We start from the raw sequence: 14,555 nt of genomic DNA on the forward strand, positions 1-14,555 counted from the left end.
CAAACCTAATTTTTAAAATATAAGTCTGTATAATTAACCTATGAAATACTGTGATAATTTGAAGTGATATCAGAACATCTATTGTATGTGAAAAATAAAATAATTTCTAACGGAAATTCCCAGTGATGTCTATATTATGACCTGATGTCTAAAGCTGATTGGGAAAAAAAAACCAACCCATAACCCAACAGTATAATGAATTTTCCTCTTCTCATTTTCTCCACAAATATTCCTTGAGTACCTTTAAAATATAAATCAATTTTGTGGATGGATTTCATTTATACCAAAATTGATTAATCTTCCAGTTTTTCAAAAATTGATAGAGGAAAAATCATCTGATCAGTAATATAAGCTTTGTTTTTCACCTATTTCATGTTTTATAATTCTTTTTTCTTGAACTTTCTTCTACTTATGCTTCCCATATAGGTGGGATTCTAAGTGCACTGCATCATGCCTGCATCATGCCTGGCACATTTGTTACAATTAATGAGCTAATGCTGATAATTTGTCATAAATGGAGGTCCATAGTTTGCATTACTCTTGATATTGTTACTGAGATTTACATTCATGCTTGGTAATTGCACTTTCTGTAGGTTTTGAAAATGTGTCTACCAGCAGCACTATAATGTGTTTTCTTTTCCTAATAGCCCTTCATGGTCTCTCTCTTCTTCACTCCCCTTGGACCCTAACATCTCATATTTCTTATGTACACTTTTGCTTTTTCCAGAATGTCATGAAGTTGTATTTGTATGGGTATGTAGCCATTTCAGACTGTCTCCTTTTACTTGGAAATGTATTTAAGAGCTCTAGTACTGAGGTTTGAACTCAGTGCCTTAGCCTGCTACGCAAGTGCTCCACTTCTTGTGCCATACAAATAAATCCTCAGCCTTTGTTGATTTAGTTATTTTTCATATAAATAAGCTTATGCTTTTGCCTCACACTGTGCTCCTCCTAGTTGTGCCTTCTGCATAGGTGAGACTGTAGCCATATACCACTGAGCCTGGCTTAATTGTTGATATGGGGGAGGTGAAGGTGTTCTTACTAACTTTTGCTTGAACAGCCTCAAACAGTGATGCTCCAAATCTTTGCCTTCTGAGTAGCTGGGTTTACAAACAAGTGAACCACCACAGCTGGCAAGCTCATTTCTTTTTAATGCAGAATTTTTTTGCATTATATAGATGCAGCATGTTTGTCTACTTTTTTATTGAAGGACACTTTAATTGCCTTCACGTTTGTACAATTAATTTTTTTTTTTTTTTTTTTTGTCATTCGTGAGACCTGAAATCTGGGCCTGGGTGCTGTCCCTTAGCTCACCACTTCGGACTTTTTTGGCTTATGTGGTGCTGAGGAATCAAACCCAGGGCCTCATGCATGTGAGGCAAGCACTCCACCACTGAGCCACCTTCCCTGAGCCAGCCCCACAATTAAAAACATTTTTGTATCATTAAATTCCCATCTTTGTGTTTTCTTTGGTTTTACCCAGCTCTGTTAACTTGGAAACGCTTCATTTATTTCACAGTGCCTCAAAATTTCTAAGTGATCAAACAGATTTACCTTTACTTGATTTGATAGGTACTTTCATTGTTTAATTGTACTCCCTAAACTGTTGAAATGAGTATCTTGTACTTTTGTAAACTTTTTGGTTTACCATTCTTTCCCCACCCTTCTTTTCTGTAGCCTGTTAGATTTCTAAGGAATATATAATCTTTCTTTATTGATACAGACAATTTAAAAAAAAACAGCTTTTATCAGGAGATCATACTTGCAACTTCCTTAAGAAGAAAGATCCTGTTAGTCTACCATGAAATGTAATATCTCATATAAATATTAAATGTGTGTAAAGATTTATGTATTACTTTTGTATCATTTTCTTTTGATAAAAATACATGTAGTTGACAAGCAATACCTTTATTTGCTTGAATTTATAAATCAAATGCTCAATAGCAGTATTAATGTATGTACACAATATAACCTATATCTTCTAGAAAATTTAGTTCAATGCTTTATTGTCTTGTACTTATTTCATCCTCTTCCCTCTTAACTAATCTCAGATTATTAGGTTAAGGAATTTATTGTCGGTTGTAAAAACTAATTTTATTACTGTATTAATTATTAAATTACTAAAATATTTTCCAGTGTTAATTTTTAAGAAAGTAGTATATGTCAGCATGAGTCCCAATTAGGCAATTGCAGTTGATTAAAGTTAGTGGGAAAAGGAAACAAAAAGCATATAAATAATATTTGAATTGTTTAATCATTATTTCTTGTACTGTTATTTTTTAATTAATTCTGCATGGTTAGGGATTATTTGTTCATAAAGTTACTGGCCTTTATACTAAATGTTGTATACGTAAGAATCTTTATTAAGGATGTTTTGTGTGTTTACTAGGAAAAAGTGAGAAGTCAGAATTTGATTTGTATTATTTAAAAATAAAAGTTTTACTCTGATTAAGTAATGTGTTTATTATTACAGTAAAAGCAGAAAAGCAATTACTTAAAGGAAAAAGGGTATACCCAGTCAGTGGTATACCCAGTAATTAGCATCATTTATTTACAAATCAAACTTATTTATGGCAAGTTTGTTGATAGAGAATTCTCTTTTATCAGGTTGATTTAAATTATATGTCAATAAATTTGCAAGTAGGATTAGCTATTCAAAACTTCATTAAAAATAAGACTTACCAGAAGAAATAGGAGAGTTGAAACCCACCTATATGAATAAAAAATTCACTTCATAATTAAAAATTTTCTAATAAGTAAACTAAGTGCTCCCCATGGCTTCACTGGGAAATTCAAATTCAGGTAACAGTAACACTAATCCATTTAACTTCCCCCAAATACTATAGGGTACTAGTATCATGTCTATTTGATAGAAAAGAAATCTCTTAAGATACAGGATAGTTAAATGCTTTCCCTAGAGTTTTGTGGAAAGTCTTAACAGTTGAAAATAAGACTGTCTTCTGAGTGCAGAAACAAAGCAATGCTGGTTATGAACTATTGGAAAGGAAGATTCTACTGCTGAGAAGCTATAAGAAGTTTCTGTACCTTAACTCTGTCAATATACATGTCTTAAAAAGACAGAACTTATAGACAATAGTTGTCAGGAATTAGAAGGAAAGAAGAAAGGGATGAATAGATGGAACAGGGAAGTTTTAGGAAGGTGAAATTATTTTGTCTGATACTGTAGTGGTCAATTCATGCCAGTAATTGTCCACAGTCAAGACCTGTAGAATATACAAAACAGGGTGAACCTTAATGCTAAGTCTGGACTATGAAAGAGTAATTGGTCTTGAGAATGATGTGATTAGGCAGTTTATTCAATATAAGCATATTCTATCTTGATATCAGCAAAATATTTTATAATAGCTTCAAAATATCTTTCATATCACTTCTGACTTTTGTCAGTGTTTGAAATATTTTACAGTTCCTTTCCAATATAGTAGCTGTGTCCAATGTGGCTAATGTGACTAAGAATTTAAATGTCAAATTTTATTTAAGTTTTGCAACTTATAAATAGTTTCATGTGGCTAGCAGCCAAACAGATGAAACATTAAATCAAACAACAGTGAAATAGCCAGTGATTAATGCACTTAGATGACATTGAAAAACCTTACCTTGAAAAGTGGTTTATTGCCAATTTAGGAGCATTCTCTCCCCCTTTTTATGTATTTTTTCTTTTACTTTGGTTCTGTCTTAATACTTAGGTTCCATATATGCGTGAAGGTTGTATTTAACAATGTGATTTCTGATGTATTAATATATCTGTATGACAGAAACTAAATTTAAAGTTTTCAAAAGACAAATGGGGTCTTTTGGTATGTTCAGAGAACTTTAGTACAAAATTAGTCAGTGATCTTTCCTGATCAAATTGTATTTGAAATAGTATGTCCTATTGTGGATTCTATTTTATTTATTTAGCGTGTGTGTGTGTGTGTGTGTGTGTGTGTGTGTGTGTGTGTGAGAGAGAGAGAGAGAGAGAGAGAGAGAGAGAGAGAGAGAGAGAGAGAGAGAGATGCTGGTCCTGGGGCTTGAAAATGCCTGGGCTTTGTCCCTGATCTTTTTAACCCAAGACTAGTATTCTACCACTTGAACCACAGCTCTTCACATGGCTTTTTGGTGGTTAATTGGCGATAGGAGTCATAGACTTTCCTTCCCTGGACTGGGTTTGAACAGCCATCCTCAGATTTCAGCCTCTTGAGGAGCTAGGTTTGCAGGCAAGAGCCACTGGTACTTGGCTTGTGGATTCTATTTTTAAGAGTTTCTTTTTAAAAGAAACCTGGGTGAAGAATTGTTTGAAACCAAGTTGTATTAGTGTACAGTTTATCTGTAAAAATACTTACCTGTAAGATGTACATAATATGCTGCTTGGCATTATTTTCAAATATTTGAAGGCTTCTAGAAAACCTATTAAGAACATCTTCTGTATTAGCAGAGGGTGCACACATTGTAATAGATGAAAGCTCTAGTGAGACTGTTTAGGTTCAGTGTAAGGAAAAGTGTTTGTCAGTAAGCACTCACTAGCAGTGGTATGAATTGTCTTCTATGATGCTGTTGGCCAAAATGTACTGGATATTTGTCACCCAGGAAAAGGTAACAGCAATATTGAGCACTTATTGTCAAACATGTGTTAACAAATGAGAAAGCTGTGAATTTAAGAAGGATCCTTTGAACAGATGAGAGAGCTGTGAATTTAAGAAGGTTCTTCAAATGTAGATCTAGTTCCACTTATGCTCTTACCGATTTTGTTATTCTTCCCTGGAATGCCAACAATGCTTCCTGTGGGTAAGAGCTTTGTTTAGATGATCTATAACATTCTTTTCAAACTAAGCTTATTTAGATAAACCCATTCTTACATGTAGGGATGGTGTATGTAAGATGACTATAAGAAAGGTCCATCTGATTCTCAAATATAGCAGAATTGAATGAAGCCATACTTAGGCAGAGGGACTAATGCAGAAACTATACTCTAACTGAGGATTGAAGTTTTCATTGTAGCAGATTTCAAACCTATTATTGCTTTTTGCAGCACAATATGCAATATTATTTACTTTCACCACTGCACAGTAATAATTTATGGACACTCATGAATATATGTGGTCACATATTAGAAGCAGGAACACCTCTTTGGAAGAAATACTGATAATTAATATGTGTTCATGTGTTTATTAGATTATTAATTTTCTTTAACTTATTTTATTATGATTACATTTAATGATATCTTCATTAGTATTTTGTATATATAAAAAAGCCTAAATGAATATTTTCTATATGAAACTATATGCTTTATATGTGAAATATTTAGTACCTTGTATTGGTCATATGTAGCATAAGACCAGGGATATGTTTTGTTTAGGAATTAATCTGCATATTTTTTGCTTTAGAATCTAAGAAACTTTTAAGTCTGTTGCATTTTCTCTTAATCCATTAAGATAATGGAAAATTTAACAATAATAAAAAATATAATAACTGAAAACTTTCTCCTATTCTAAAAATACTTTAACAGATAAAATAATAACAGTATTCACCAGGTACAGGTGTAATGGTATGGTATTCTCAGCTCTCAGTAGGTGAAAACAAGAAATTTGTGATTTTAGAGGCTGGTCTGGTCTACTGTGGAGAGGGAGTAAGTGGCCCAAAGCAAAAACAAAATTCAAACACGCTAACAAAAGCAAACCAAAAAGGCAGTACCCATCATCCAATTCTCTTGTGTTTACCTTGAGTTTTATGTCTTTTATAGCCAGAATAGTAAATCTTTCTTTTTATTGTTAGAGAGCGGTCTTCTTACATTTTTTGGTGATTTAAACTCTTTAGTAGAGCACTTGTTAGTAGTCTCTTTCTGTGCCCAAAGCCTAACCCCTCTCTCTCTCTTAAAAAAATAAAAATTGGTAGTTTCAGAAACTTAGAGCAATGATCCAGACAGCTGTACACCTCCAAACAGTCACTCTTGCATGCCAAATTAGTTTGTAGTGGGGATCTTAAATGATAACCACACCTGCTCTCAGTGAAAATGGTAAATGTTGTAGAAAGCATAATTTGGGGATTTAAAAAAAAATTAATAGCAGCTGATCCCAGAACTCCTGTTCCAGAACTCTTGAGAGTCTTGTTATTCACAGCAAAACAGCTTTTCTTGTCCTTTTGCTAGGACCTATGTGTGTTATTTTTAAGAAATAATGTGGTCTTTTTGCTGTGATCCTATATTTAGGGTGTGTGAGAAGTTATATTGCAAATATAACTATTCTATAGATTATTTATGTTATTTATTTATAAGTTATATTGCAAATACAATTTTTGGCCAAAACTTTCTGACTGAAATATAACTAAAAATTTCCCTCTGAACATGAATTTAATTCTTGAATATGAACTTAAATCAAGTAACGTTGAGTGACCAAAAATATATGTAAGAGCATTTCTGCCATGATTATTTTCCAAGGGAAGGAATGGTCTTATTTAAGAATTAACATTCTTTAAGAGTTAATAAAGCTTAAAGAATAGTTCATATTCTTTGTAGAGAATACTTCCTATTACAATGTTCGGAGGCTTTTTCTTTTTTCCTTTTTTTTGAGGAGGGTGGTGAAAAGGGAAAACAATTATGTGGCAATCTAGGCAGTTAACAAGTAGCAATAACTAGCTGTAGGCATAAAACAAATAATAATAAATAATATATAATAAAATATAATAAATAATAATAAAATAACTCAGAGTTATTATAATGTTATTGAAAAGTTCCAGTTTCTAATAAAGAAATTACAAGACCTGACAAAAAGCAAGAGAGTTTTATTCATACTGTGAGGAAGTAAAAGCAAGTAATAGAAACAGTCTGTGAAGTGACCAGATATCAAATTTAATAGAAAGTAGGCATTCTAAATATGTTCAAAAAATGAAAGTAAGTCATAATTAAAGAAGACAAATTTAAATCAAATAGGGAAGGAATAAGTATAAGTGAAACAAAAATTCATTTACTTGTTGAAAGAATTAGGGAATTATAGAGATTAGTCAAAGAATGGAAAGAAAAGCAATACAGGCATATGCAAGAAGGAGAGAGAGGAGCACAAGTGTATTAGAAGCTTGAATCTTCTCAAATTTATTGGAAAATACCAACCCACATATCCAAAAAATTCAATAAACTTGTGACTAGTGGTGAACAAGTATTATAAACACATATCCACAAACAAGTGCATCATAGTAAAAATAGGTTAAAAAACAAATATCGAGAGCAGCATAAAGAATTATCACTTAACAGAAAATCCTCAAAAAATCTAACCGATGATGTTTCAGCAGAAGTAATGAAGATCAGAGATGGTGGGACAGCATATTCAAAGTGTCCCCCAGGCATAGTGGTATAGGCATGTAATCACAGCAATGAGGAGCCTAAGACAGTAGGATTACAAGTTCAAGGCAGCCTGGGCTACATAGTGAATTCAAGGTCAGCCTCATATACAGAGAGACATTGTCACACAGGAAAGCCAAAAACAAAGGCACAACAAGAAAATACCAAAACATCCTACAACCAGCAAGCTATTTTTATTAGCATATACTAATTGTATAAAGGTCCTTCATTATGATATTAACTGCATGCAAATAATGTACTTTAATTTGCCCCTATCAGTATTACCCTTTTTGATTATTCCTCCTTTATAGTAGCTTTTGGTGGATTTTATTATGCTGTTTTCATACATTTATATAATTTATTTCTGTAACAGTCACAACTCCCATCACCTCCTTTCTCCCTTCCCTACCTGCTGGTTATTTTAAAAATAGAATCTTACTTCCTGTTTTTATTATGCATGAACTGTGATCCAACCATTTTATACTTCTTGTAGTTCCTGTTCTGACAGGTACAGTCCACTGTGTCCATCTTCCCTCTCTTGAGGTGGAATTTTTTAAACTTTTTTGCCTAACGTGGCCTGAAACTGCGCTCAAAAAGTGTTATTCATTTATCAACATCAACAGTGGCCTCATCAGAATAAGTCTTTTAATATTAGGAAATGGTCAAATTTACTTCAGTGAATACAAGTTTTATAAAATTCTAATTTTCTCTTGAAAGAATTGGAGAGAAGTACTTGTACTTGTTTCCTTAGTAGAGCGGGCTGACTTTTTTTTTTTTAAATAAGTATGCCAGATAGAATAGCCAATTTGTCTTGAGTCATTAGCTCAAATCAAAATACAATAGAATCAAAATACTAAAATAAAAAAATATAGAAAGATCTTACTGGCACTTTGAGACACCATCACCAATCAGTGTGTGACAAAACTATTTGTATATGTTTCTCTTTATTACACAGACTATTAAAAAGCACATACTCATGATATAAAACTTAAACTAATAATTTTTTATCTTCATTGAAGTACATTCTTAAATAAAACTGACTTTTTGTTGTTTGTAACTATTCCTGCATGATAGTTTGAAAACACTAGGCTACTGTGTGAAGGCATCTACCATAGCTTTTAAGTCATCTATGCTAATGTCAGCACAATGAAAAGGCAGTAACAACGAAGTCTTCTTTTTTTTTTTTTACATTTCAAAAAAAATTTTCTCTTTATTTAAACACAAAATACATTTATAGCATGCAGGTTAACTTAAAATTATGGCGTCTTCCCCAACCCGAAGTCTTGACCTAACTGTACCCACTCATTGAGTCTTAAGACCTTTTGGAATCCAAATACCATTATTTTTGTTTAATTGTGTTTGAAACTTTCATAGAGAAAGGAAGGGAAAACATTGTGTTTTTCTTTTATGCATCCATTGTCTTTGCTGGTAAACCTTTTTTTTTTTTTTGCCACATATCTCTATTGGGGGTTTGGGTGATGATAGTAGATGTCATGTTATATTTTCATTTTAATATTTATTTTTTTTTGTTTTGTGCTGGAGATGGAAACTCACAGCACAATTTCTTTCCTTCCTTCCTTCCTTCCTTCCTTCCTTCCTTCCTTCCTTCCTTCCTTCCTTCCTTCCTTCCTTCCTTCCTTTCTTTCTTTCTTTCTTTCTTTCTTTCTTTCTTTCTTTCTTTCCTCCTTTCTCTCTCTCTCCCTCCTTCCCTCTCTCTCTCTTTCTTTCTTTCTTTCTTTTTCTTTTCTTTCTTTCTTACTTTTCGTGTTGCCTGAATTCTGGGCCTGGGCCCTGTCCCTCAGCTCTCCAGCTGTAGGCTAGTGTCCTACCACTTGATCCACAGTGCCACTTACGGCTTTTTCTGCTTATGTGGTGCTGAGGAATTGAACCCAGGGCCTCATGCATGCAAGGCAAGCACTCTACTACTGAGACACCTTCTCAGCCCCATGATTTCTTTTTGTAAAAAATGTTTAACCTTTGTTGATACCTTTTTTATTTCTGAAATTAAAATCTTTTGGGGGGGTATTTGTTTTAATATTTTGTGATACGGTCTTCTCTGTAGCCCAGGTTGGCCTCCATTTGTTGATCCCTCTCACAGATGTGTACTACCAGGCTCAGCTACTATATTTTTTATGGACCATGTATTTATGTTCATTTCATTCCACAACAATTTTCAAAAAATATTCCATTAACCTTTTGCATGGTACATTAGAAAGTTCTTCATGTTTGGATTCAGGTACATTTTATTTCAAAACTCCACTCTGCTAATAGCTTTATAACAAGGGAAATTTATATAAATTTATTAGTATTTCTTTTTGAAAAATCTAAAACTATGAATAGTATCTTGCTGTAGTTTTAAAAAATCAGCAGGATTAGAGTGTGAATCAGGCAGGTTCTTTACCACTTGAGCCATATTACATTACATTTTTAAATACAGCCTCACATTTTACCCAGGTCGGTCTGGATCACATTGTCCTATTTATGCTTCTTGAGCAGCTGGATAATCAGTGCTCACTAGTGTGTTTAGTTTTTATTGGGTAAGGTGGGATCTCATGAATTTTTAATCTGTGCTGGCCTTGAACTAAAGTATTTTCAGTTTTCAACTCCTGAGTGGCTAGGGTTACAGGTGTGAATAACTGTAACCAGCTAATAGTAGTACTTTATTTTTAAAATATTAGGATTTGCTGTATGGAATTAGTGAGTTTTATATTGCATGCCATATTATATTACAAATGTTTAATATTTATTGCTTAGAGAATTGATATACATAGGAATAATTGAGATAATTTTTTATTTTATTGTCTTTTTTGCATATAGAACATTAACAGTAAAAAGAAAATACTGTACATTTAATGTCTCCTATATAATTCAACATAATTTTTTTAATCTTTCGATTTTATTTGTGTGTTCTCTGGTAACAGATTTGCTCAATTTAATATCTTCACATTGCACAATCATACTATTTACAATTCTGAAAAGGAAGAAAAAATGTATATTTCCTGATCACATAGGGGGAAATTTAAAGGCTCCCTAGGACAATTATATTATGCAGTTAGGTAATTGAAAGATTATGAATCATAACATTTTAACATAACATTGAAACATTTTCATTTTTGTTAGCTACAGCTTAGAAAAATAAGATATGCATGAGAAATTTTTAAATGGTTATATAAAACATTTAAAGCAATGTATTTTTTTTTTGCCAGTCCTGTCATGGAACTTGAACTCAGGACCTGGGCATTGTCCCTGAGCTGCTTTTGCTTAAGGCTAGTGTTCTACCACTTGAGCCACTTCTGGCTTTTTCTGTGTATGTGATACTAAGGGATTCATGCATGCTAGGCAAGCACTCTGCCACTAAGCCACATTCCCAAATATATTTTTGATTCTAGACCTAATATGCATTTAAAATACATGTAAGAATTGGGCATACAGTTATGATTCATTAAAGCATTCTAACAGTTCTTAAAATGAAAATGATAGCAGTTTCATACAGAAAGCTCTTAGGAAAAGTACACAGACTCTACATTGGAAAAAAGTTATAGAATTATGTGTGCTTATACCAAGAGAAACCACATGAAAGAATTTACCTTGTAATTTCAGTATCTGTATCTAATTATAATTATTTTTAAAAGTATGATCTTTAATTATATTATTTCAGGTAATTTTCATAATGCTGAAAATTCTTCAGCAATGTGAAGATTTAATTTACTTTTTAAAGTTATTATGTTCCTTAATCTTTAAGTACTTAGACTGAATAATATGTTAATAACTTGAAAACATTAATTTTTAATTAACAGTATTGTGTTTATTTCTCTGTAAAGCTATTTCAATTGCTGGGACCTGAAGGACTTGATCTTATTGAGAAGCTTCTTCAGAACAGAATTACAATTGTTGATAGATTCCTTAATTCTTCAAATGATCATAAGTTTCAACTTCTTCAAGGTAAGAAATTATGGAGAAATAATTCTAATTTAAAAACAAGATTAATTTATTTAACAAGTCTTTTTTCTTATTCTTATGTTTTCTATATTCTTTGATCTATTGTCTAACTGGTACCATTCTGCTAAGTAGATTTTAGATATTTTGTTAAACAAATGTAACTGTCAAACAAGAGGACATAACATTATTGGGGTAGTACTTTTAAAAAATAATATTTTAAAGCTGGGTGCTGGTGGCTCATGCCTGTAATCCTAGCTACTCAGGAGGCTGAGATCTAATGGTCATGATTCAAAGCCGGCAGGAAAGATGGTGAGACTCTTATCTCCAATTAACCACCAGAAGATCAGAAGTGGCTCTGTGGCTCAAGTGGTTGAATGCTATCCTTGAGCTGAAGAGCTCAGGTAAAGTGCCCAGGCCCAAAGTTCAAGCCCCACAACCAACAAGAAAAAATAAAATTATAATATATAGTACATATATAATATATATAGACAGTACATAAAATAAATAGTAGAAAGACTTTTTTGGGGAGAGGAAAGTGTTTGTAAACAAGTATATCTATCTTGACAAAGTGCTTTTTTCCAATCTTTTTTTTTATTTTTTTGGTTGGTCATGGGACTTGAAATCTGAGCTTGGGCACTGTCACTGCGCTCTTCAGCTCAAGGCAAGCACTCTACCACTTGAGCCACAACACCACTTCCGGTTTTCTAGTAGTTTATTGGAGATAAGAGTCTCACAGACTTTCCTGCCCAGGCTGGCTTTGAACCTCGATCCTCAGAACTCAGACTCCTGAGTAGCTAGGATTACAGGTGTGAGCCACTGGCACCGGGCTCTATCTTTGTATTTTGAACACTTTGAAACCTGTTGTAAAGATCTAAGAATAATACAAGGATCCTTTCTATATGCTTCATATAGATTCACTACTTTTTAACACTTTCCTCCTACTATTTCTTTCTCTTAAATATGTGTGTACAGACACACACACATACACACACATATGCATCTACAGGTAAAATTTGTGCTCAAGTTGTAGGCATCCTGACAATTTACTAATACATCTAACAACAACAATCTTCTATTTAACTATAATGCAGCTATCATAGTCAAAGAAGACCTGGATTGTCACATATGACATATACTTTTTAATTATTAAAGTTAATTAAGAAGCCAAACTTCTTTTTTTAAATTTTTTATTGTCTTTAAATGGCTCTACAAAGAAGTTCCCATTCTACAAAACAGTATATGAATACAAAGTGTCCGATAACATTGTCACCTATCTTCTTTTAAAAAAATAAACCTGCCGTATTATGATGCAAATGATATTACACTAAGGTTATCAGTCAACTGCAACAAAGTCAAAGGGCTTAGGAATAATATTTAACATCAGCCTCTGCCAGAAGAAAAGAAATGAGTTATGGTCCTGAAATGTAGATTTGGAAAATTTTCTTTCTTTAATCAGCCTCCTAAATATTACTATGGAGATATTTATTGATCCTAACATGAAAAAGTTTTAATTTATTACATAAAGTTAATGGGAAGTCCAACTTCACATCTTTTATGGAAGTTTTAGATGAGTTAGTTGTCTTCCTGCTCATTATGTTTTATTATGTTTATGTCATAAATTCTGTCAGGATTATGTCTGAGAAACATCACAGTGTTTAATAAAAATCATATTAAATTTAAATTCAAAAATATATTTTAAACATTAGTATGTCCTGAAATGCTCAACTGCTTTTACTATTTTTACTCAATGATGTATAGTCATTTTTCTATTTAGAAAATTTGCAATATTTGCATATTTTTAATACTTTCTGAGAAATGTAATCAAGAATAATAGCTAGTATATTTAAAATGTTTTGTAGTAATGTTTTCAATGGATATCTCTTGAAAAATTGTTTTTCTTAAAATTTTTTGAGTCGTAAGGAAATACTGAAGAAGAGTCTTTAAACTTTGTCACTGTTTGTTCCCTTTGTATTTTGATGGAGTTGTGGGTTTAATGGTACGTTAGAATTCTCCCACATGATCACTTTTTTTTAAAGTTAGTTGGAAAGTTATTAACCATATCCTATCATTTTCTTCTTTAAAATCACAGTCTTACAGAACAATCATTCCTTTACATTTAGTACTTTTTGCAATCCTGATACATGTGTTAATAGCAGTGAATATTGAATTTGTTGGAAGGAAATACTGACTTTTCTTAAGCTACCATGTTATATATTGTGGTTGTAGTACCTGCTCATAAAATATGTAATAGGAGCCAGTGGCATTCACCTATAATCCTAGCTATTCTTGAAGCTGAAATCTGAGGATCGTGGTTCAAAGCCAGCCTAGGTTAGAAAGTCCATGAAGCTCTTCTCTCTAATGAATTACTCATAAAAAGCTGAAGAAGAGCTGTGGTAGAGTATTAGCCTTGAGCAAAAATGCTCAAAGGATAGCACTGAGGCCCTGAGTTCATGCCCCCAAACTGGCACCAAAAAAAAAAAAAAATATATATATATATATATAAAATATATATATAATATAAATAAATATATATAAATATATATAAGTATATATATATTTATATAAAATATGAACTATTAGAGCATGTGCATTGTGCTGTTTTATGTTTTAGTAGGTGAGAAAATGTTTTTCATGAAGGTTAAATTGTGTCTGGGATTATAATTTATTCTATTTATTACATTTGCTTTGTAGACAATTGCAAAAAATTTTTAGGAGAGAACACTAAACCTAACTATGGTTGTCAAGTCACTATTCAATCTGAACAAGAAAAGCAGTTAATGAAACAGTATCGCCGTGAGGAGAAAAGAATTGCCAGAAGAGAGAAAAAGGCTGGAGAAGATGGAGAAGTTTCTGGAGAAGGACTTTTGTCTTTTGATCCCAAGGAATTGCGGATACACAGGTAACGAAATTTGGAAATTGAAAATGTACTTCTTGTAATTGCTACTTTTACACGTCATTTTTTAATTTGGTTTTAGCAATTCTCACAGATGTGTTTTCTTATAAGGATAGAATTTTGTTGTATGAAAAGCTGTTTTTCTGGGATAGAAAACAATCATCGAATTAATTAGAATATAGTATGTGTATAGATAATTTAGATATTAGATATAAGCTATTTTTAGATGCTGTACACACACCATTTAGTTAGGTAATATAAAGTTTATAAAGCCAATGAAAACTTTTATTTTCTTTCTTAGATTAATTTCTTTCTTTTTTAGATCTATGTTACTGTTTAAACTAAAAAGGAAGAAAGTGATATAAATGGATCCTTTCACTAAAATGATCATTTTAC

The 14,555-nt window shown here is 32.3% G+C and overlaps 1 protein-coding gene across 1 annotated transcript in view; it reads left to right on the forward strand.

The window, feature by feature from the left end:
* The window catches only part of Ascc3 (activating signal cointegrator 1 complex subunit 3), a 232,900-nt gene that overhangs the window by 19,774 nt on the left and 198,571 nt on the right, over nt 1-14,555 (forward strand). The window contains exons 5-6 of the mRNA XM_070010685.1: nt 11,149-11,269; nt 13,958-14,165. Of these exons, the coding sequence (XP_069866786.1) occupies nt 11,149-11,269; nt 13,958-14,165 (329 nt within the window). The remainder of the gene's footprint in view (nt 1-11,148; nt 11,270-13,957; nt 14,166-14,555) is intronic.

This window comes from Dipodomys merriami, unplaced genomic scaffold, assembly GCF_024711535.1.
Source record: "Dipodomys merriami isolate MVZ:Mamm:240054 unplaced genomic scaffold, mDipMer1.0.p SCAF_8, whole genome shotgun sequence".
NCBI lineage: Eukaryota > Metazoa > Chordata > Mammalia > Rodentia > Heteromyidae > Dipodomys > Dipodomys merriami.